At 46.4% G+C, this 25,345-nt stretch overlaps 1 protein-coding gene, 1 long non-coding RNA gene and 1 pseudogene across 3 annotated transcripts in view; 2 read left to right on the forward strand and 1 right to left on the reverse strand.

Annotated features, from left to right (window-relative positions):
• The window catches only part of LOC123363929, a 29,661-nt gene extending 29,397 nt beyond the window's left edge, over positions 1-264 (reverse strand). The window contains exon 1 of the long non-coding RNA XR_006576946.1: positions 130-264. This is a non-coding gene — a long non-coding RNA (uncharacterized LOC123363929). The remainder of the gene's footprint in view (positions 1-129) is intronic.
• LOC123363926 (C-C chemokine receptor type 9-like) lies at positions 1-24,659 on the forward strand. 2 transcript variants are annotated; one of them, XM_045005523.1, is made up of 4 exons: positions 1-101; positions 10,335-10,679; positions 22,680-22,735; positions 23,439-24,659. In XM_045005523.1, the coding sequence occupies exons 3-4, from the start codon at positions 22,733-22,735 to the stop codon at positions 24,648-24,650; spliced, it is 1,215 nt and encodes a 404-aa protein (XP_044861458.1). In that variant the 5' UTR covers positions 1-101; positions 10,335-10,679; positions 22,680-22,732; the 3' UTR covers positions 24,651-24,659. The 2 variants fall into 2 exon arrangements, with proteins under 2 accessions (XP_044861458.1, XP_044861460.1); XM_045005525.1 differs by lacking the exon at positions 1-101 and adding an exon at positions 5,311-5,407.
• Positions 737-3,275, forward strand: LOC123363256 (annotated as a pseudogene).
• Positions 24,660-25,345: the final 686 nt, after the last annotated feature.

A 25,345-nucleotide genomic window follows, 5' to 3' on the forward strand; every position in this document is an offset into this window, starting at 1 on the left:
CTCATGTGAGGAAGGAGAGTAGGATCTAGCCTTCAGGCTCATTTGAGGAGGCTTTCTGTGAATATTCCTGGGTTTTACACTCATCTCAGTCCTATCCGAAGGTCTGTATTTTATATGTCACTTACCCACCTTATTCCCTCTCAAGTTCATAGAGTTGTTTTCAAGACGGAATAAAGATCTGACTGCAGATGGCATTTACGAGCATGGTGAGTATAAATCTACTACTGCCGAATAATCTCTCTCTCTTCCCCCATTTCAGTTTGTGATCTAGGCTATGACATCATTCCCTAAGGTGCTAGAACACATTCTCCTGAACATATTCTAGAACTGTGTTGTCCTGTCCAAGCTAGAGTGAATATCTGTTCAGGCATGGATGCTCCCGCCATATCAAACAACTCGGCTCATGCAAACTTGTAGTATGGTTCAGCCAAAAGATGCTGGACATGAATTTGTCTGCTGAGCTGAGAGTATAACTGTATTTTGCACTCCTATCGGATCTACCAACTGAGGATCTTAAAGCACTTCACAGTGAAATACCTCTCTGAGCTAAGTATTATTGTCTGTAGTTTATAGCTGGGGAGCTAGATCCTCAGCTGATGTAAATGGGCAGCTATGTTAACTTCCTCCTGCTGCGGTTCTCGTCTGGGGAATTAGAAGCAGAGAACTTCATTCATTTGCCTAAATTCACACAGCAAGAGCATAGATTGTACAGCAGGATCATGCCTATGCCTCACAGATGGGGAAGCATCAGAAGATTCAGGTGATCACTCTGGAAATAACCTGTTCTTGCAAGACTTCTAAATGCCCTGATTGGAAATGTTGTATTAAAAGGGCACTATCATTTACTTATTTTATATATATATATCTAAAATCAGATATATAATATGTAAGAAAGAGATGGCCTGATTCTGATGACACACCCGTTTTACCCAGGTCTTACTCCACTGGGCCAGAGTCTGATCTCTGTCCCACTGGTGTAAATCTGCAGTAGCTCCACTGATGCTACACCAGTTCAAGTCAAGTCAGAAAATGGCTGATTGATTTCAGTGCAGTTATTCTGTATTTACACTATTTTAAGCATGAAGAGACAGGTCCAGCACAAGAGCGATCTGTCTGCCATGAAATTTTAGCCTCGTGCCTGTTTTCTATAGACTCTGTTGGCTACGTTCTTTGTTGCTCTCACTTTCCTCTGGGCACAGCAGAGAGAGGGAAGCCAGAATGTTGCCTGTCCTAGGTCCCTGATTATGGGTCTGGTTCTACCCTGACCCCATCCCTGTCTGATGTAAATGGCACTGGCTGGCTATGGGACCATCTGTATTGCCAATTTGCAAGGCACATCAGCTATAGCCCTTCTTGCACCTCTGCGCCCCGGCACACCAGCTATGCTGGGTGGTGCAGAGTTGTGGGGAGGTAGCATACTGGCTTTACATCCACGGGGCGCTGCCTGCACTGGGGGAATCCCCATAGGTCAGAGCTGATTTAGAACTTTCTGACTGTCACAAACATTCTGAGTTGAAGGAGAAAACATTTCTTGTGGGTGAAGGAGAGATGTCACAATCTCACTTCCAAGCAATGAGCTATGGAACTATGACAGTCCAAGACATTCGCTGATCCAATACCCACTGACATCAATGGAAAGGCTTCTCTTGACTCCCATAGGTGCTGGATCAAACCCTAGCTGAGAGTACCCCAAAGGTAACAAAAGGGCACCAGACTTATCTAATTTATTGTATTAATGGCATTATACCGCCAAATTCACTGCTGGAGTAAATGACCACAATTCTGTTGAGGTCAATGGAGCTGTACCCATTTACACCAGAAGGAAATTGGCTCTAGTTTTTCCCCAGAGATAGACCAAGATTGGGCTTCTGTTTCCATGGGGCTTCCTGATGGTGAAATGTTTAGACTTTGGGTGTAGGCACATTTCAACAGTTTAGATACTAAAGATGCCACAATTTCATAGGTGGCCTTTGCTCTGCCCTATCTGCACTCACATGTATTGGGGTTATTGGGCATTACTCTGATCGACAACCAACGGAGAATATGAAATTTCCAATCTCTGGTGGTGGAAAATTTGCCCAGGTTATTACAAAAATAATTTAAAATTCCACCTTAACCGTTTCTTATTTAATGATTTTGTCAGCATAAAATTAGCCTGGCATTTCCCTGCAGGCCACCCAGAACTACTCGGCTAACCTGGATTATTATATGGTTCTAGTTCTGTGTTGCCTCTGTACAACAACCCATTTAACCACACAGACCTCATTTGTGAAAAAAGTCCCACCCGGCAGTTTGCTCAAACTTTCCTACCAACATTTTTCTGGATTGTATTCTTCATCGGCACAGTGGGTAATGCCTTCGTCATCCTCATGTACTGGCAATACAGATACAGGAAGAGCATCACTGAAAGATACCTGCTGCACCTGGCCATTGCTGATCTGCTCCTCGTTTTCACTCTCCCTTTCTGGGCAAAAGCAGCTTCAAATGGATGGATCTTTAAGAATGTCATGTGTAAAATTCTCAATAGCATGTACAAGATCAACTTCTACAGCTGTATGTTATTTCTAACATCCATTAGTTTTGACAGGTACATTACAATTGTCCAGGCCATGAAAGCTAAGAACTCTAAGCGAAAAAGGCTTCTGAGCAGTAAACTAGTTTGCTTTGGTGTTTGGCTGATTGCAGTAGTCTTATGCATCCCAGAAATAGTATACAGTGAATCTAAGCAAGTTAGTGATACAACTACCTGCAAGATGGTGTACCCTACCACAGTGACCCGAACCACCAAAGTTACTGTCCTAGCTTTGAAAATCACAATAGGATTCCTCCTTCCTCTCTTTGTCATGGTTACTTGTTATGCTTTTATAATTCATATCCTCTTTCAAGCCAAAAGATCCCAAAAGCACGAATCGTTAAAGATCATCATCATTATTAACACAGCTTTCCTCCTCTCCCAGTTGCCCTACAACAGCATTTTTCTGGTTAAAATCATCAATGCCTACACCAGGGTTATATATGACTGCAAAACCTCTGACAACATTGACCTCGGATTCCAGATAACTCAGAGCATCGCCTTCCTTCACAGCTGCCTGATCCCCTTCCTCTATGTGTTTGTTGGGAAGGGATTCCATAAAGCCCTCTTTAAAACTCTGGGGGATGCAATTCACCGCACTGGTAAGAGCCGAGAACAGAGCTCTTCTGTATATGATAGCCAAGAAGGGAGCTCACAATAGTCTGCATCGCTGGGGCCATCAAAAATCAGAAGCTCACTTTGAGTATGCACCAAAATTCCTCACTCACACCCAACTTCGGCCAAGCTCCTTTGAAAGTTAATGGGTGTCTGGCTGGAGCAAGGAGTGCTGAATGCAGTGCTCTGTAAGTGATTCTTACCCTATGAAAGAAAAAGAAAGATCCCGCTCAACAAAGTGAATTAGCATCTTCATGAGTGGCTTGAGCCAATGATCCTTCAAAGTATTGAGCAGTCTCAACTTCTGCTGAAGTCAGCAGGAGTTGAGGGCACTCAGTGCCTCCCCCGGAGTGCTGAGCAGCTTCTAAGATCAAGCCCTAGACTTGTGAGAGAGTGCTCCTTGCCCTGCCTTTTTAGCTCAGCTGAGAGAACCACAGTGAGTTCAGGCTTTGGCTTAAGCAGTGGAATCTTGATGTATGATAGACAGTGCACACACTTCTCAAACAGCAAACTACATAGATAATTACCCATGAGGCACTGTTAGCTCTTTACCACTGTTCTTCACATATCCCCCAATGTGGGGAAAAAGTGAAAGACTGCACTTCAAAATACCCCAACTTTGTTGCATGTCACTTTCAGTATTGCCTTTTTGTTAGCCCTTTGAATTCTCAGGTCTCCCTAATAGAAATAATGGCTTCTTCACTGTGTGGTTTTTGGTGAACCATGTGTCACAGACTCACAGATCGTGCCCACTCTTGGCTCCTTGCGGTCCGTGGGGGGTGCCCCTTTCAGTGCAACAGCCCTTCTCGGGGGTCCACTCTCTCTCGGGATCTGGCCCCTCCACCTCCTGGAGCCGCACCTCTGAGCCTAGCATGTCTGTCTCTCACCATGGGCCATCAGGGAGTCCACGTGCTCTGGACACCCTGGGCCTCCTCACCCCTGAAGGGGTTGATGCAACCCTGTTCTCTAGACCAGAGCGACTATCAGCCAGCATAAAACAGGAGGGTTTATTGAGAGTTGAACACAGCACAGGAAACTCTCAGGGCCTCAAGCCTGGCTTCCCTCAGCACAGCACATCCCAGTCTCCCCTGCATCCAGGTGGGCTCTGCCTGCTCCCCTTCTCCAGCCCAGAGCCCCCTTTGCTTCCCAGCTGGGCCTCTGATATCACCGGCCCAAAGCCCTGCCTGTGTCCATTGTCTTCTCTCCAGGTAAACAAGGTCGTAAACAGGAAGGCCTGGGTTTCCTCTCCTCTCAGCCCTCTTCTGGCCCCTCTGGCTGGTCAGGTCACTGGAGTCCTCTCTTCGCAGCCCATTGTCCTCCCACTGGCCAGAACCGGCTGTGTCTTCTGAGCTGGGTCTCCGGGTCACCAGGTCACCAGTCGCTGGGGTCTCCATCCTCCAGGCCATCGGCCAGGGTCCCGAGTTCCCTCTCCGGTCCTCTGTAACAACAAACTCCCTCTCCCCTCACCTCATTAAACCAGTAACACCCGGGGACACTGAGTCCCACTCCCTCTGCATGCAACCCAATGGAAAACACAGAAAACCCCAAGAAACCCCCTCACTTCATCACACCATGTTCCTGGGTTAATTGACACATGAAGCTTTTGAGTGTTCTGAAACCTAATCTGTATTTTCTCATACTGAAAGGTTGTGACCTGGTCATGCTACTTTGCCTATGAGTCACCTCTTGAATCTCTTTGTATTGTCATCCAGAAGGTTTTTGAAGCAATGACAGCCAAATGAAATAGATTAATTAGATTCCAGGCTATGTGACTTTGGCATAATTTGGACAGAAAGGCTTAGAAAAACTGCCCCATTTGGGTGGACTTATCTAGACTGGATCAAACCTGATGAGGTGTGGTGTTTAGATGTTGCTTGTAATTATTAGAACTGGGAGCACTGGCTGTTGGGAGTCTGGAAGGACAGGAAACAGGAAGGATGGGGGAGGAGTTGAGAATGCTGAATGAGAGCTATCAAGGGTGCAGCAGCAGCTTGGTAAAGAGATTTCCACTTTAAAAATAAAGTCCTGTTGAAATTTGTTAGTACCTATAGAAAGAAATCATTCTCGTCATTTGTATCCTTCGAATTTTTATTTTTGTGTGATTGCTGTGGTTTAAAGGAGCCAAAGCAGAAAAAAGAAACATAGCCCTTTCCCTTTCTTTAGTGTCACACACGAGAACTGCTGATTTTTTCTGCCAATTATACACCAGATTCTGCCACTGTAAGTTGCATTGAGAGAAACCTGACTCTGCAAGAGCTTCCACTGATTTCAGTGGAGCTACTTACAGAGTAGACAGATCAAGACTAATTTTACATCTGTAACCACTAACAGCATTTTTTGTAACAGGTATTACAAGTCAGACCATTTTTTAAAACCCACTTAAACATTTTAAACCTAAACTGAATATCAAAAAAGTATATTTATTGCTTATAAGTCTGAAATAAGATAAGAATGATCCTTTAGTGATACCTATCTATAAGGTCTGAAGAACTGCATAGTTGCATTTTCTTATAAATTTTGAGCTGACCAAAAAATGTGTTTTTCCCCATTGAAAATTTTGATTGGTTTTTTTTTAATATTTATTAAATATTTTCAGGAGGGAAATCCAAACTTTTCAACAACAACAAGAACATTTTTTTAGTTTTCAGCCAATCACATTTTTTTTTTGACAAAAACATCAACATTTTTAATCTTGTAAAAAAACCCAATTTTTGTTGAACCTTTTTTTGATGGAAAGATTTTGACCACACCTATAGAACAAGCTGGCTTTTGAGCAGTCTCTGCACAGTATTGAAACATAGAAACCTTCACAGGAACACGTTTCTCGTGTTTAGAAAGTACTGTACATACTTTGCTTTATAACTATTGCATAGCTTTAACGGGTGTTCAAGCAGTGGTAATTTCGGTGCCTTTATACACATATGAATAATAGCGTTTCTTAAAAATATAATTAAAAATAACAGCACATTTTCAAAGCTATGGAAAATCACTACCATCATAGATGACAGGTGGTTCAACAGTCAAGAGATAAAATACTCTTTTTGAGATAAAGCTATACAAATAAAAAACAAACAAAAAACAAACAAACAAAAAAAAACAACCCAACAGCAGATTGTGTTAGTTTATCTCAGGTAAAAGTCAGATCATAACAGCTGGTAAAATCCTGCAATCCTTACTTAAGCAAACATCCATTGGATTTTGAGAAGTTTTTTGTGAGTTAGGACTGCAGGATTGGATGTGGTAGGGGCATTAACTACAAGAAGACAATCTGGACTCAATTAGCTGAATATAATCATGCAGTAAATTCTGTTGTTTACCATCTCAGAGTTTAAGAGGATCGAAGGATGGAACAATGTTACAGAATCATGGGAAACTATTATTAACAAAATCTGAAACTCAGGGCACTGAACCAATTTTTAACCGCTTTTTCTTAATAGCCAGTCTAACAACGTCTACAAGCGATGAAACACTCCTTATTTCTATCTCTACACTCAAACTCTACCTAGCTACAGAAGATGTTAGCAAATATCAGTATGTAGATACCATAGTTTCTCACTTTCACCTGCCCTCTGATAGTTTCCTTATGAGAGTTGCATCGGGTCATAGGAATAAGTACCTGGAATTGAAAAATCAAAACAGAACTTGGTTTCAAAGCTCCACCTCTACTCTAGGTTTGGAAGACATATATCTTCCTGGGAGCAACAAGAGGGGGTGTGTGTGTGTGTGTGTACGTACAATAAAATATATTTAAAATGGAAGTTTTTCCTGAACTACAGTTGGCATTTCTGAGCCTTTTGCTGGTGGTTGCCACCCTATTGCAAAGGGAGAACATTTGTACAAGCGATACAATGGGAAGTCTAATCTCTCAAACTAGTTACTGTTGGACTTCTATCAATCACTCAAGAACTTTAACTCTCCAAACAGGAAATTGCTGAGATATTCCATTTATCCCTCTCACATGTAATGGAAGATGGACTTGAACTTATAACTGCTTGGTGTGAGAGCATTTCATGTGCAAGGAGAATGGATTGTTTAAACATGTAGATTTCTTACTTCACAGTTTGTGGGATTAATGTCTGGTAACAAGCTTGATGGCCCAAGTCAGCAATGCACTTAAGCACATGTTGAACTTCTGTGACATTAACCATGTGCTTCAGTGCTTTGCTGAACGGTGCCTACATTCTTTCATTACTGACACATCCTTATCTCCAGCTGTGTATTAAACAAAAAGAATGACACAAATAAAATGTAAGAAAAGCAAGCTTTACTGGCTGTCCCTCAGATACCGCAGAATATGCTCCAAGCAGAAAGTCTGGGATATACACCTTAACACGTCTTCACCAGATATGGACACTCCACCTGAGAAGCAGATCACATCAGGGAACAGGCCACCCAAATACCCTGAGAGAATTTGCTTCAATACAGATATAAAATCTACTCCAACCGCACACCCCTAGTTGTCACCCACCCCCCATCGTGGAACCCATAGAGGGAAACATTAAATATCTACCACCCATACTCAATGGGAACTCCATCCTGAAAGAAATCTTTCCTGAACCTCCTCTTTGGGCCTTCAAACAAACCCCTTACATCTCCAAGCTCATCATGAGAACAGCTCCCCACAGACCAGGACACACCAACTCAAAGTGGCACCAAACCCTGCCAGAACAACAGGTGCAAAACCTGAGAACATATTCCACTGCTACAATGATCAACACCCCCATAACAACACACCTTTCAGGATCCCTGGGTCCTACTCATGCCTATCACAACATGCGGTATACCTCACTCAGGGCACTAAAATCCCCAACAATAACTATGTGGGTGACACCAGACAATCACTAAACTCTTTTATGAACTCAGACAGGAAAATGATAAAAGACAAAACATGCTTTTCCCAAAGTGATTACTCCATATCTGATCTATCAGTCCTCAAAGGAAACTGCACAACATCTTCGAAAGATGAGCTGGGATCTTAAATTTGTAACTTTGTCATGTGTGTGCAGGCTGGGTTGGGGCTCTTTTGAAGATTTACTGCTATTGTGAAATATACATATTCATCAAGACAGAAGCCATGGACAGCAGTAGCTATGACAGATTCATTTTGGGTAGAGGTGGCTTATGGGAAATAAGCCCCTAACCCAACGGCTCACCAAACACCAGTGATTAACTGAGCCTTGCCCCCTGCCTCTATTGCAATGTCTTCCTCCAGATACTGAAGCGCTAAAGGCCTCCCTCCAAAATTTCTGTTCACAGGGTCAGAGCCCCCCTGAATTCTAGCAACAGTGGGATGGAAGGTTTCCCCCCAAACGGATGGGCAGGCAGGAGGGCAAGATGATTCTCTCCTTATCATGGCTTAAATTCTCATAGATTATTTCCTGAGCCCCCCATGGTCTCCCCTCTAACATGCTATAAAAACTGGAGAGTCCATGAGGGATGGGGTGCCCTTAGGGCTCTGGGCTTCAGCCACTGGGCTGGGGGAGGTGGGAATCTTGGGGCTTCTGCCCTGTGGTGGGGTGGTGGGACTAGGGGCTTCTGCCCTGCGGGGCAGCAGGGCTCCAGGCTTCAGCTGTAGGGAGGAGGATCTCGGGGTTTAGCACTGTGATAGGTGGGGATGCCTGGACTTGGGGTTTAAGCCCCATGGGGGAGGATGCAGGGGCTCAGGGCTCCAGCCCCATGGGGGGTGCCAGGTCTTGGAGCTTCTGCCCTATGGGGCGTGCCGGGGCTCAGGGCTTCTGCTCCCCAAGAGGAGCTGGAGTTCCCTGCAGGTTTGAAAATGTTTACCGGAGCACCGCTCTGGACAGCTCTGGCTGAATTTAAGCCCTGCTCCTTATCATCTCTCACTCCCACCAATATATTCCCATTATTCTCCCACTGAGGTCAATGAGAGTTGTGCTCACATATCCAAGATGCAAATTTGAGGTTTATTCTTTAAACCAGGCAGTAATAAAACTATTCTGCTTACATCAGTTCTCCTGACTTCAGCGTCTTGGGCCACTTGCAATTCTTCTGAGTCATCAAAGGTCAACGGATTACACATGCTGTTTCTATGGCAAAAGGGAAGAAAACTTATTAAATATTCCCTGAAACAGCACAAGACAGACAAGTAATCACCATAGTACCCTTTGCACACTTGTCTCCCACAGTAGATTCTTTTCAGTTACTGAGTGCTTGGCTACACTGGAGAGTTGCAGCGCTGGTGGTGGCTTTACAGCGCTGCAACTCACTCATAGTCCACACTTGCAAGGCACATACAGCGCTGTATCTCCCTGGCTACAGCGCTGGCTGTACTCCACCTCGGCCTGGGGAATAACGACTGCAGCACTGGTGCTGCAGCGCTGGAGTGCCAGTGTAAACAGTGATTAATTTTACTATGCTGTAACTGACCTCCGGAATTTTCCCATAATGCTTTTAACTAAAGAACTCTCTTTGTTTTGTTATGATGCCTCTCTTTGTTGTGTTGTGAACTCGGGGCTCCTGGAGCTGCTTATCTAAAAAACAAACACAGCTACTGTTTGCTGTGAATGAGGCAGGCAGGGGGATGAATGTCCACAGCTAGTGTTTGCTTGAGGAGAGAAACACCACGGAAGAGTGGGGGGAAGGGAGTCCATTGGAGCAGCTGCTTATCTGGTCTGAAGGCTATTTGCATTTAAGAGTGAATGAGGGGTGGGGAAAGTGATCAGAATTTGCAAGGCAGGGAGCTGACACAGTGTCAGCTCCAAAAATCCACTCTCTCTCTCTCCCCCACGCTCCCTGTCACACTCCACCCCACCCCCCCTCTTTTGAAAAGCACATTGCAGCCACGCTGGGATAGCTGCCCATAATGCACCACCCCCAACACAGCTGCAAATGCTGCAAATGTGGCCACACTGCAGCACTTTCCCTACACAGCTGTACGAAGACAGCTTTAACTCCCAGTGCTGTACAGCTGCAAGTGTAGCCAAACCCTGAGGAACACACTTGACCACCTTTACTATTTGCAATATAGCACCATCCAGAGGCCCAGACCAAGGCTGCAGGCCAGTGTGCTAGTCACTGCACATACATACTGTAAGGGACAGTTCCTACCCCAAAGAGCCTGCAGTGCAAATAGAGAAGATAGGCAAAGGGTAGGAGAAAGGAATCATTGCTATCTCTATTGTTACAGATGGGAAACTGAGGCACAGAGACATTGAAGTGACTAGCCAGGAAGTCTGGACACTTCCAGGAATCAAGCTCAAACCTTGTCCCAAATCCAATGCCTTACTTCCAAGACCTGTTTCCCCCGAATAAGAGTGAGGAAATTCACAGTGAGAGTAAAATACTGAACTGTGTTGTACAGGTCAGATTCCTCTCTGAATGATGGTAATGTGAACCAAGAGATGAGTCCTTCGAAATCAATCAAGTTACAGTTGGGTGACAGGAAAACCCCTAGACAAGGTTGAACACAACAACAAAGTGGACAAGGCCTGGAAGATATTTAGTGGAAGACACAGCATTTGCCAGCAGACAGGTAAGGCTATACTGATACCAGCTTCACTTGTCTTGATGTTCCTGCACCACAGCTCTCCTCTCCCTACTATGCACATGGTCATGAAAACATTTTAACGTCCAGTTTCTTAGCGAACGATTTTACTGTGCTTTGAAGATGTACGATAAAAACCTGCGCAAGCAGGGAGTCAACTTGTCACCATGACTAAAGACTCTGAGATAGAAAGTCTGCTCCGGTGGGGGTTGGGGGAGGGGAGGGAGAAGATTGTGGTGACAACAACCTCCCCACTTCAGGGGCCCAGCCCAGCCTCAAAAGTGGTTGCCACTGTCCAGAGAGTTTGTGAGACCAGGGTAGTTTGGGGAATACACAGATTCGGTACATCTCCTCAGCAGCCTTTGTGCATGCGTTTCCTGTGGAGCTGCAGGCAGATTTCAAAGCTGCCCTCCTCCCCTGATAGAGGGAAGTGAAATTGATACTGGATCTGGACTGCGAAGTGTTCTATAAATGTGTCATTATTCTGACAATGTCACTCAAAATTCTGGTCCATGACAGAATACTTTTACAAGAAATATCTTCAGGATAAAACAGCAAATCTTTTGCACCTTGGAAATTGTGAATGAACCAGGAACAGGAATATATTGAACACCAAATTATCATAGACTCAACCCTCCCATCCCCATATGCTTCTCTCCATTGCATACTACAGTGAGTGGAGTGGAAGACCTCATAGTTTGTGCAAAAAGTGGTGCATGTAAGGGAAAACGAAGGGGTGAACAGGAATGGGCCCAAGGAAACCTGTGATTTTCAGAGGAAAAGGAGCCTGAAAGCAGCCTGTCTGCACCATGTTCCCCACTGAAAGTCATAGAACACACACGGACAGCTCCATGTAAGTTAATGCTACTCTAAGCTGTATTTACTTTGCCTATGTACTCTATTGACTCCATCAGAGGTGTTACAGGAGACAAAAGTAACGTGCCAACTGGGCCAGTTATGCTGCCATTTTTATGGGAAAATCCTGTAGATTTTAATATGTAAGAAACTAACAGGGTATTCTAGAAATTTCTGCAAAAACTTAAAAAATGTAATAGAGCATCATCTCTCTTTATGGTTTTCTGAACCATCCTACAGAAGTGTATAGCAAGGATTTTATTCTCTGATACAGTCATTAGAGCAGTTCCAAACAGCTACAGAAAAGTTCATTTTCTATGAAATTCTATAGAACTTTACGATAAGGAGGATGATAGGTTAAGACTCGCAGCAGTGCAGAGAAAGCAGCTAAGTGCAACAAACCCCACCACAGGTCATCAGCGGGTATGAATGTGTCACCTTCACCAGTGCACAGACACCCACCACTTTAAAGAAGGAACTCCATTAGTGGGAAGCGGTAGTAGGCTTTTATCTTCACGATGGATTAAACACTAAAGAGGAAACACTGTCAGGAACTCAGGTGACTCCTTGCACAGTCGCCTAGCAACCCAATGAGCTTGGTTGGGCCTCACTGAGGGTATGGCTACACTTAGAGCTGCACAGCGCTGCCGCGGGAGCGCTTCTGAGGCAGCGCTTTGAAGTGTGAGTGTGGTCGCGGGGCCAGCACTGGGAGAGAGCTCTCCCAGCACTGCACGTACTCCACCTCCCCGAGGGGATTAGCTTACAGCGCTGGGAGCTGTGCTCCCAGCACTGGGGCACTCTTTACACTGGCACTTTGCAGTGCTGTAACTTGCTGCGCTCAAGGGGGTGTTTTTTTCACACCCCTGAGCAAGAAAGTTGCAGCGCTGTAAAGTGCCAGAGTAGCCAAGGCCCAAGTGACTATGCTCCCTGATTGGACAGAAGAGCCAATTGATCTCTGTTAAAGTCTGATAGCAACAGCAGCACAGTGTCTGATCAATGCGTTCCATGCCTGCAGCTGTGCCAGACCTACTTCTTGTACCAGCCCTGTCCCTGCTCCTGCCCTAGTCCCTGCCTTCCTCAGAACTCCTGATTCCTGACTCCAAGCACTGGCTAGTCTCTTGACTACAACACCTGCTCTGCCCTTTGATTCTGTTCTGGCTCCCAACCAGGGGCGGCTCCAGGCCCCAGCACGGCAAGCACGTGCTTGGGGCGGCATGCCATGGGGGGCGCTCTGCCGGTCGCCGGGAGGGTGGCAGGTGGCTCCGGCGGACCTCCCGCAGGCGTGCCTGCAGAGGGTCCGCTGGTCCCGTGGGTTCGGTGGAGCATCCGCAGGCACGCCTGCGGGAGGTCCACCGGAGCCGCGGGACCAGCGACCGGCAGAGAGCCCCCTGCGGCGTGCTGCTGTTCTTGGGGCGGCGGAATGGCTAGAGCCGCCCCTGCTCCCAACTCCTGTCTCTGACCATTGGCTTATCCCCTGAACACACCTCCTGATCTGCTCTCAGATTCTGCTCTGATCACTAGGCCAGACTCCTGTTCCGACTACTAGCTTGCAACACCAAACCTCGGTGTGTAACAGTTTGAGCAGCCCAGTAGACGGAAGGAGGGGCCTTTGCCCCCTAGTGTGGAGCTCCCCTACAGAAGGGCAACACAGGAGTCCAATCCGCCTTTTTGGACATTGTTGGGGAACTGCGGTGAGCAGAATGCAGCCCTCCAGGCTCAGTACAATACCAGGCACTGTCTTCTGTCCCTGCCATTCTCACATCCACTTTCTAAATGACCAAACTGCTTCTACCCGTCAAGTTCAACAGCTATTATGCCAAGTTTCATAGGCTCCTTAACCAATGTCATCTCTAGTTCATGTTACAGCCACATTTGTACCCCACGGATCAGTGCTGAATAAGATTGGTACTAATCTGCTCACCACAGAGGCCCTGATGTGGAGGGGTCCAGCCCTCACTTTGAACACTTAGGCCTGGTCTACACTAGGACTTTAATTCGAATTTAGCAGCGTTAATTCGAACTAACCGCTCAACCGTCCACACCAGGAAGCCATTTAATTCGAACTAGAGGGCTCTTTAGTTCGAATTTGGTACTCCACCCCGGCAGGTGGAGTAACGCTAAATTCGACATGGCTAGTTCGAATTAGGCTAGGTGTGGATGGAAATCGAACTTAGTAGCTCCGGGAGCTATCCCACACTGCACCACTCTGTTGACGCTCTGGACAGCAGCCCGAGCTTGGATTCTCTGCCCAGCCACACAGGAAATGACCCGCGAAAATTTGAATTCATTTTCCTGTCTGGGCGGTTTGAATCTGACGTTCTGGTTGCACATCGGGGCGAGCTCCGCAGCACCGGCAGCAATGCAGAGCTCTCCAGCAGAGGAGTTCATGTAATCTCTGAATAGAAAGAGGGACCCGGCATAGACTGACCGGGAACTCTTCGATCTGATCGGTGTGTGGGGCGAGGAGTCTGTGCTTTCGGAGCTGCGCTCCAACGAACGGAATGCAAAGACCTACGAGAAGGTCTCCAAAGCCATGATACAGACAGAGGATATAGCCGTCATGCAACGCAGCGCCGCGTGAAAATCAAGGACCCCAGACAAGGCTACCAAAAAATCAAAGCGGCCAACGGACGCTACGGAGCCTGCCACCACTGCCCCACCAGTGACCATGGACTCTGATGATGGGACAGTGTCGACGGACAGTTCCTCGACGATGTTCACGGACGGGGAAGATGAGGAAGGGTTTGTGGAGGACGAGGCAGGCGATAGCGCTTACAACGCTGGTTTCCCCGACAGCCAGGATCTCTTCATCACCGTCACGGAGATCCCCCAACAACCCTCCCCGGCCAGGAACCCGGATCCTGAATCAGGGGTAGGAGCAGTCGGTAAGTGCTTTAACCATGTTAACTTTTATTCTTAATATAACAGGAATCTGAAGTGTGTGAAAAGGAGGTCTCTCTAGATATGGGGATAGAACAGAAATCCTCCTGGGAGAACGCCACGAAGCTCTCCTGCCGTTAATCGATAAGCATCAGCAGGAGGTTCCTGGGGAGAGCTGCCTTATTGGGTGCTCCGTGATAGCACACTTTTCCGCGCGAGGCTTTCATGCGGTATTCAGGGAGCACTGCCTCCCAGAGCACGGCTGCATAGGTCCGTGGTTCGTGCTAGATTTCACGCAGCATGCGCTCTCTATCTCCTTCAGTGCCCGTCCTCACGGTGATCTCGCTCGGAGACTCCTGCATCTAAGTAGGGGAAGAAATGTTACGTTACGCCTGGTCCAAAGTATTTTTAATAAATAAACGGACAGACGGCATAGCACAGACTCAGCACGCAGCTGCGTGACGAGCGTAACGGAAAGCCAAAGAATCAAATGGACGCTCATGGAGGGAGGGGGGAACGAGGACGCAAGGTATCCCACAGTTCCTGCTGTCTCCGAAAAGCATTTGCATTCTTGGCTGATCTCCAAATGCTTCTAGGGTCAAACACAGTGTCCGCGGTGGGTCGGGGCATAGCTCGGCAATTTACGCACCCCCCCGACCCCCAGAAGTTAAAGGGAAAACAATCCTCTGTTGACTCTTTTACATGTCACCGTATCTGTACTGAATGCTGCAGATAGACGCGATGGTGCAGCACTCAACACCAACATCCTTGCTCCCCCCACGCTATGGATGGCTGATGGTACAAAACGATGGAAATCCATCCTCATCATCAGCCTATTGGCACATGGGGCAGTGCAAAAGGGCTGGTAACCATGACAACCGTACCAACTTGCTTGGGACCGGTCGGTCAAGGCCGCCTGTTGCTAATTTTTCATGGTAGATGGTGCAGTATGGCTGGTAACCGTCCTCATCATTGCAACAGGGGGCTGAGATCCATCAGCCCCCACCCTTCATTGTAAAGAAAAGATTCAATTGCCCCTGGACTAGCAGAGGGATGAGTGGCTCCCTCCTCCACACCCCTTAATGTCATCTCTGGACTATCATTGCAGCTGGAGGCTTCCTTCCACTCATTTCTCACAAACGACTACCTGTGTCTTATTCATGCATTCTATATTACTTCATCACACAAGTGGGGGGACAATGGTATTGGAACCCAGGAAGGCTGGGGGAAGAACAGAATGAACAGCTGGGGTTGTTTCAGGAGCACACCCTGTGAATAGCGTTCTGCTCAAAATTTATGCAGGATTGGACAGAGAGCAGCTGTGGCCTCTGGTTGTATGATACAGTGGTTCTCTAGTACACTTGCACATAATCTAGGCAGGACTGATTCTATTTTTAGATACCCAAAAAGGAGGGATTGACTCGGGGAGTCATTCCCAAATTTTGCTTTTGCGCCCCTGGCTGATCGACCAGGGGCACTTATGACAGCACCAAATGGCGCAGTGCAAAAGGACAGGTAACCATGACCATCTTATTACCGTCTTCTTACCAGTTCATGGTATGGTAGACGGTGCAGTATGCCTGGTAACCATCGCTGCTGTCATGCAAAAGCATAAGCATGCTGCTGTGTAGCGCTGCTGGTCCGCCTCTGTCAGCGGCATACAGTACACATACGGTGACATACACAAAAGGCAAAATAGGGTCCATTGTTGCCACGCTATGGCGTGTGCCAGGGCATTTCATGGAAAACGTGATCGAAATGATTGTCTGCCCTTGCTTTCCCGGAGGAAGGAATGACTGGCGACATTTACCCAGAATCCACCGCGCAAATGATTTGTGCAACAGCAGGCACAGGGGTCTCAACAAAAAATTCACAGAGACAGCCTAGACTCAGTTAATTGTTCGCAAAAAAGTATCATTGCAAGGAATTAACTAACTGTTTCCCATCTCACAGCTTCCACTGTCTCCAGACCTTCCACAGCATCCCCCTCGCAGAGGCTGGCGAAGATTAGGCGGCGAAAGAAAAAGACAAGGGACACGATTTTCGATGAATGTGTGGGCTGCTACCTAGCCAAGGCGGACCAGCAGAGGCAGTGGAGGGAGAAAGTCTCTCTGTACCAGCGCTCACACAGCGAATGGGAGGAGAGGTGGCGTGAGGAACACAAGCAGGCGAGTCAAGCAATGCTTGTACTACTGAGGGAGCAAACGGACACGCTCCGGCGACTTGTGTATGTTCTGCAGGACCGCTGCAGGACAGAGCCCCCGGCAGTATCTCTGCAACCGCCCTCCCCCGCCACAAAGTCACATACCCCCCTCACCCCAAATAACCAGGAGGATGCCCGCCCTGGGCCGTGAATACTGTCACTGCACCCCAGCAGAATGCTCAAGTAACCAAAAGCTCTCATACCCTACGTTTGCATAAGTCCTTCCCTTCCGGACTCAAACAAGTCCCAATCCCAGTCCCATCCCATAACTGTGTACTTAAGTAATAAAAATACTTTGCTGTTAAGTACTGTTTCCGTCATGTTTCCTCACTGAAGACTGTGTTTGAATGGGGTGCGTGGGGAAGTGCGTTGCTAATTGCATAGGACAGGCACCTTTCGCAGGGTACAGACACGGGGGCCGGATCAGCAGCGGGTAACACACACAGTGCAGTCAGCAGGCACCGTGGTCGGTATGGGAGGTGGTTCTGTGTGGGCGGTGGGGATGTGACTTTTTAGCAGGGGAGGGCGGGTACAGATCTTATACAGCGGTCCTTGTTGTGGACCGCTGAGTCACGCAGCAGAGGAATCTGTATCCGTCCTCCTCCGCCACAAGGCCATATAGCCCCCCGCACACAGAATCCCCAAAAGGAGGGATGGCAGGCTCCGTTGAAACAAGCAGTCCGGCAATGCGGACCGCTGTAGGAGCAGGAGCCTGTCATTCCTTGAGTTTAGAGGCGGTCTTTACATCAGCGCACACCCTACCCACCGCAGTCTGCGTTCCAGTTTCGACCCTTTAACGAAAAGTCATGAATAAAGAAACCTCTCCTCAGTAACAGTGTGACATGTATTTTATTTTTACACGTGTCTTGGAAGTGGAGGAAACGGGGAGAACGGGGTATTTAACCGAAGAGGAGAGTCAACAGTAACTGGGTAAAGAAACAGGGGCAGGTTCAGCTTCTCTGTAAAGAAACTGAACAGTCACAGGTCACGCTGCTCGCTGCTCGCTGGTATTTAAAGAGTTCCTTGTCGCTGTCCCAGGCGCCTGTATAGGGCTTCATGAGCAAGTGCATTAGCGGGCAGGCTGGGTCACCGAGGATCACTATAGGCAAATGCACATCCACAACAGTTATTTCGTGGTACGGGAAGAAACTACCTTCCAGCAGGCGTCTGAGCAGCCCACAGTTCCTGAGAACACACGCATCAGGAACCTTGCCCGGCCATACGACGTTCATGTTGGTAAAAAGGCCCCTATGGTCCCCCAGTGCTTGCAGAACCATTGAAAAGTAGCCCAATTTCTCAGCAGCTGAATGTGGAAGAGGTGGACGATAAAGTGCGAGGAGGAGAAAACGGCGAGGATCGCAGCGGGCTCCATGCTTGCAGTGCTGTGGCGTCCACGCTGTCACTGACCAGAAAAGTGCACGAACAGATTGCCCGCAGGCGCTTTCAGGGAGGGAGGGAGTGAGGGCGTGATTGACGGTTCCATGACGACAGTTACCCCAAACCACCCTCGACACATTTTTTCCCCCAGCATGCATTGGGGGGAAATCCCAGAATTCAAATGGGCAGCGGGGACTGCGGGAACTGTGGGATAGCTTCCCACAGTGCACCGCTTCGAAAGTCGACGCCGGCCCCGTGAATGTGGACTCAGAAGTTCGAATTAGTGTATTTAGTATGGATACACAAATTCGACTTCATAAGGTCGAATCCACAAATTCGAATTAAGTAGATTCGAAATAGTCCTGTAGTGTAGACAAGGCCTTAGACTACTTTGTACAGGCAATGGCAGGTGTCTTCGATAGCCCAAATTGAGAACGTACTGCAGAAGCTGCTCCCCAGGCCCTCTGGCAGGAGCCCAGGTCTGTTGCCAAATATGCAGTGGGATGCTGATGTCTGGCTGCAGATCCCCACTGGAATGAGGCTGTCCAGGAACACCACTCCAGGCAGGGCCTCAACAACTCTATCAAAGATGAATTAGCCCAGGTGGAACCTCCAGCTAGCCTGGGAGCTTTAACTGGTCTGTGCATTAGGACGGAAGATTGGCTAACGAAGCGAGCCCAAGAAAAATGACACCCACAGGACAGAATTCTTCTGTCTCCTGGGGCTCCAGTTGTCCTGCCAGACCCTGAACCGATGCAAGTCGACCTGCCTAGCCCCACCTTTCTGCCGATGAAAAGATTCATAGTCGGGCATTGGGGCTATGCTGGTACTGAGGCACGTTGCAGCTAAAGACCAGCCCAGCTCCGGGTGAGGAAATGCCTGAGCTGAGCCCCAGTAAGGGGCGAGAGTTGGGTCTGCGCTCCACTCCTCCCCTCAGCAAATCACACTGCTGCCCGTCCACCAGAATTTGGCAGCCCCTAACACACATGTCAAGTGGGCTGGAAGAAAGCAGACATTACAACAGCTTGGACTAGCCTTCCTGCCTGGCCTTCATGCTGTACAGCAGAGCCCCTGTGGAAGGACAAAACAGGGCCTCCCACAGCGGGAGCAGGATATGCTCCCAGGCGCTCCAAGCCAGATGAACTGGCCAGTGCAGAGAGGTCAGGACTATGGCTGCAACTCATTCATTCTCACCCTTCCCTCGGGCTCTGTTGTTCTCACCAGTGCCCGTGGAGGGGGCAGCCATGGCACTGGGCATTTCTGGTTTGCCCTGCATTAGCTGCATGGCTGCTGTATGAGCAGACAGATGCTAAGAGGCAGAAAAACATTCAGGCATCAGGGATCCAACTACTTACCCCAAAGAGGGGGGAGGGGAAAGACTAAGAACATCCTTTGTGCAGCATGAAGAAAACATCAGGGTGTGGCTTACTGGAACTCCAGGTGAGGAGAGGGGGTGGTTTGCCTCATTTATGAGGCTGCAACCGACTCAAGCCACAGATAAAAAAAAGGCAGCCGCAGATTCACCCAACCCAGAGTCCTGGAGCCATATCCCCTCCTAGACTCGCACTGAATGACGAACACTTTCCAGGAGTTGCTGAAGTCCTAGGAGCACACGTTCACTTGAGGCCACCAGTTCAGTGACTGACAGACTAACGCAATAAGGAGCTACAGCCACTGGTAAGTGCCCAGTTCTCTCCCATTCTCTCCCTGGCACGAGGGTTAAGATTTTTCTGTTTATTTTCCACATACTGCTGCAGTGGAGACGAGTCTCTGTGACACACCACCTCTCTGGGCGAGCAGTACGTTCAATGTTTAACTCATCCTTTTGTAATGACTTTTTACTGTTTCCTTTAAAATATTTACTGTTAAAAGTAATTGCTGGGGTGCCCAGGCTGCTGCAGTCAGCCCAGCCAAGCTACCTCTGTACACCCCAAAAGGATTTACAGTGACATTTTGGAAATGGATACTAAGAGCAAACAAGGCAGTGACTAGCTAAATGACTCCACTGGGATGGCCGCATTTTTCTCGCAATTATCCCTGGTGCACCTCAGTTTCAGTGGGATTACTATGAATCACCACCGCCGAAAATAATTTTGTCAACTACAGGTCACTTGGGAGATTCCCACTTGCTTAGACGGTTTCGAACAAACAAAATGCAGCAGAGAGGGGGCACATTGTTAAATTTTGGCTCCGGTAATGACAGATAGTAATTGGAAGGGGTCACATCACACTTCTAGTTGTTTAATTGACCAGATTCCCACTGCTGTATTTTCTTTCAAACTGCAGAATTGCAGACAAGCATGCAACAGGGGATCAAATTGATTATGATGAAATAGTTGTCTCTGATTGACTTAACAGCCATTCAGTCTCAGGGTTTGCTGTAGGAAAATGAGTCAATATCTTCAACATCTAAAATATCTCTGAACATTTGAAATTAAGCTACATGAAAAAACAATGACTCCCCCGCACATGATAGCAAAGCTGTGGCATGTTACACGCACCTAAGGCAGGATTTTTTTGTGACACCGTTTTTTGCTCCTCAGTTACACCAGCATAAATCCAGATAACTCCATTGGCTCCAGTGTAATTATCTGAATTTACAATGATTCATCTCAGAACTGTAAAATAGCATCTCATTCACATGTACTATTTTTATATGACACTCTCTGGTGTTACTACTTATGCCTTAGCCATTCGGTATATTATGACTAATTTATGATTTCTGTAGGGATGGGGACTTTCAATCTGCCTCCTTTTACTACTATAAAATTCCCATCTGCATTGTGACATTAATATAGTTTTAGGCATTTAATTTCCTTCTTTGTTTTTTTAATAAGAGGAAATCTGAATCTACGGATGTGAGCCTCAACTAAGCATGGGGTCACAAATTCAACTAACTGCACCACAGCATAGATATAATCATAAAAAGGAATCTACTGAAGGTATTTCAATGCATAGAACTCCAGGGAGCTATATAATTCTGCATGTCTCTGTTGCTCTATATGATTCAAATTACTAGAGCATATATTTTTCATTACTTTAAATTCTGTTATTTTGTAATCTATTTTTTCACCTTATCTTGTCAAAGCTCATATCCTGCAGTTATATACGTGCAAAGACTCCATTTTGCAAACCTAACTCGGAAGTTACAAATATTCACATAAGTAGCTCCCCAAGATGACAGAAGTGGCCAGATCAGTTCCAAAGTTAGTACTTTTAGAACAAAATTATTTTGAGTTGGGTGAAAAAAAGCATCCAAATAATGCATGAAAGAAGTGTTGGTTTTTACCCTTGTCTAATGACAAAAAGGCCGAGTAGATTTTCTTCAAACCTTCTCTTTTGGGCTGAGGGCAAGCATAAAAGATTTTAGACCTATGGATAATGGTAATGTTCACACACACACACACACACACACACACACACACACACACACACACACACACACACACACACACGGAATGAGATTGTTGTCTCAATAAAAATTAATAGCATAGCTAGTGATAATACAGTGAGGGATTGGATGATGGATTACCACCCACTAGTAATAATATCGGCAGGGATTTTATGAGTCATTTTTCTTTATTTTCATGGGTCACGGCCTCTTGGAACAAGCACTATTTAATGTTGCTTTGCTATTGTGGGCATTGGTTTTACGTGTCAGCTCCGGCGACACAATGAAACCTGTTTGTAGTGTGACCTATTTTCAAAGATGCGGGAATAAGTGACACTCTGAACGTCCGGAGTGATTTCCACTGAGATCCAGTGAGTGTGTGGTCACCGTCTGAGTTGGCTAATAGTATTTAAGGGGAAAACTCTAGGTCTTCTCAGTGTTTGGGATTCCCTCATTGGTGCATAGCAGCACTGGTGCAAACCTCAACTGTAGACAAGGAAAGCCATGATCTGCACTAGCTTAGTTTATCCCTGCTTGAATGTAGGATTGTCAATTGGTGCAAATCACAGGTTTCCTTGGGCCCATTCCTGTTCACCCCTGTGTTTTACATGGTTCCTGGCCATCAATGACTAAAATTGAAACTAATCCCAAGTAGAGATCACGGCCTATAGAAAAAGACATTTCCCAGAGGGAACGAAAAAGACTAGATAACGAGTCATTGCAGAAAATGGAGGTGTTTTTAAACTAGAGGCTGTTAGTGAAGTCAGGTGGATTTGCTTGTTAGTTGTGACACAATCTGAGAGAATTTTTTTCCACTCCCAGGAGCTTTTGGAAAGTTAGGTTAGTTTCATTTAACACTTTTTTAAGAAAAGTGTGAACCCAGGGACTGTACAGCTTCTTAAAAACGAAACAGAAGTAATCCTAGCGATTAAATATGTTTAACCTGCCCAGAGCACTTGAAAAGCTGCAGCCAGGATGCTGTTAAAAGCAAATGTCAATGCCTTAGCATATTTAGAGAGGTTTGTTTTTGGAAAACTTGCATTACGAAAACAAAGCTGCAAATATAACTGAAAACTGCAGGGTCAAATCCTGCTCAGCTTACTCACCCACACAGTCCCCTGGATTTCAAAGGGACAACTCATGTGAGGAAGGAGAGTAGGATCTAGCCTGCAGGCTCATTTGAGGAGGCTTTCTGTGAATATTCCTGGGTTTTACACTTATCTCAGTCCTATCTGAAGGTCTGTATTTTATATGTCACTTACCCACCTTATTCCCTCTCAAGTTCATAGTGTTGTTTTCAAGACGGAATAAAGATCTGACTGCAGATTTACGAGCATGGTGAGTATAAATCTACTACTGCCGAATAATCTCTCTCTCTTCCCCCCTTTCAGTTTGTGACCTAGGCTATGTCATCATTCCCTAAGGTGCTAGAACACATTCCGCTGAACATATTCTAGAACTGTATTGTCCTGTCCAAGCTAGCAATGCACATCTGTTCAGGCATGGATGCTCCCGCCATACCAAACAACTCAGCTCATGCAAACTTGTAGTATGGTTCTGCCAAAAGATGCTGGACATGAATTTGCCTGCTGAGCTGAGAGTATAACTGTACTTTGCACTCCTATCGGATCTACCAACTGAGGATCTTAAAGCACTTAACCACTAAACACCTCAGAGAGTTAAGTATTATTGTCTGTAGTTTATAGCTGGGGAGCCAGATCCTCAGCTGATGTAAATGGGCAGTTATGTTAACTTCCTCTTGCTGTGGTTCTTGCCTAGGGAATGAGAAGCAGACAACTTCATTCATTTGCCTAAATTCACAAGCAAGAGCATAGATTGTACCTCTGCACTATCTGCACTCAAATGTATTGGGGTTATTGGGCATTACTCCGATCGACAGCGAATGGAGAGTATGAAATTTCCAATGTCTGGTGGTGGAAAATTTGCCCAGGTTATTGCAAAAATAATTTAAAATTCCACCTTCACTGTTTCTTATTTAATAATTTTGTCAGCGTAAAACTAACCTGATGTTTCCCAGCAGGCCACCCAGAACTACTCGGATAACCTGGATTATTATATGGGTTCTAGTTCTGTGTTGCCTCCGTACAACAACTCATTTAACCACACAGACCTCATCTGTGAAAAAAGTCATGCCCGGCAATTTGCTCAAACTTTCCTGCCAGCATTTTTCAGCATTGTATTCTGCATCGGCACAGTGGGTAATGTCTCAGTCATCCTCGTGTACTGGACATACAGATACAGGAAGAGCATCACCGACAGATACCTGCTGCACCTGGCCATTGCTGATCAGCTCCTCGTTTTCACTCTCCCTTTCTGGGCAAAAGCAGCTTTATATGGCTGGATCTTTAACAATGTCATGTGTAAAATTCTCAATAGCATGTACAAGATCAACTTCTACAGCTGTATGTTATTTCTAACATCCATTAGTTTTGACAGGTACATTACAATTGTCCATGCCTTGAAAGCTAAGAACTCTAAGCGAAAAAGGCTTCTGCGCAGTAAACTAGTTTGCTTTGGTGTTTGGCTGATTGCAATAGGCTTATGCATCCCAGAAATAGTATACAGTGAATCTAAGCAAGTTAGTAATACAACTACCTGCAAGATGGTGTACCCTACCACAGTGACCCGAACCACCAAAGTTACTGTCCTAGCTTTGAAAATCACAATAGGATTCCTCCTTCCTCTCCTCGTCATGGTTACTTGTTATGCTTTTATAATTCATACCCTCCTTCAAGCCAAAAGATCCCAAAAGCACAAATCATTAAAGATCATCATTGTTATTATCACAGCTTTCCTCCTCTCCCAGTTGCCCTACAACAGCATTTTGCTGGTCAAAATCATCGACACTTACACCAGGGTTATATATGACTGCAAAACCTCTGACAACATTGACCTCGGATTCCAGATAACTCAGAGCATCGCCTTCCTTCACAGCTGCCTGAACCCCTTCCTCTACATGTTTGTTGGGGAGAGATTCCGTAAAGCCCTCTTTAAAACTCTGGGGGATCTAATTCACTGCACTGGTAAGAGCCGAGAACAGAGCTCTTCCGTATATGATAGCCAAGAAGGGAGTTCAAAATGGTCTGCATTGCTGGGGCCATCAAAAAACAGGAGCTCTCTCACTTCGAGTATGCACCGAAATTCCTCACTCACACCCAACTTCGGCCAAGCTCCTTTCACAGTTAATGGGAGTCTGGCTGGAGCAAGGAGTACTGAATGCAGTGCTCTGTAAGAGATTCTTACCCTATGAAAGAAAAAGAAAGATCCCGCTCAACAAAGTGAATTAGCATCTTCATGAAGGGCTTGAGCCAATGATCCTTCAAAGAATTGGGCGGTCTCAACTTCTGCTGAAGTCAGTTTTGAGACATCCATGAAGTCAGCAGGAGTTGAGGGTGCTCAGTGCCTCCCCTTGGAGTGCTGACGACCTTCAAAGATCAAGCCCTACACTTCTGGGTTAAAGGCAGTGACACCATTGAAAAGAGCCAGAGAAATAGTATAACGCTGACTGGAACTAGAACTGATGAATGAGCAGATTTTTAAAAAAAATCTTGTTACAACTGTAAATATCCAACCCAGCTGTGGCAATGAACAATCTGAACCAGCAAGTGATTTAAGCGAATGATCACATGTGGTCATGGAGCTCAGTTACTGTAGCCATGGAAATAGCTAAGACATGGTGTCTGCTTCACACTATGCCCCATTCCCATCCATGCCGACTGACTGAAGCCAGGGGAGGAGTTAGGCCAGTACTGTTTTCAATGGGAGTTGCAGGTGCTCAGTAGCTGTCAGGATCAGGCCTTAATTGGCTGATGTTTGTATAATGCTTCATAAATGAAAAATGCTACAGATTGTTACGGTCATGTCACTGGCAGCTTTTCAAAGCCCCTTTTCTGTAACCGGTGAAAGTAGGGTTTCCAACTTTCTACT

Source organism: Mauremys mutica, chromosome 2 (assembly GCF_020497125.1).
Source record: "Mauremys mutica isolate MM-2020 ecotype Southern chromosome 2, ASM2049712v1, whole genome shotgun sequence".
NCBI classification, from domain to species: Eukaryota; Metazoa; Chordata; order Testudines; family Geoemydidae; genus Mauremys; species Mauremys mutica.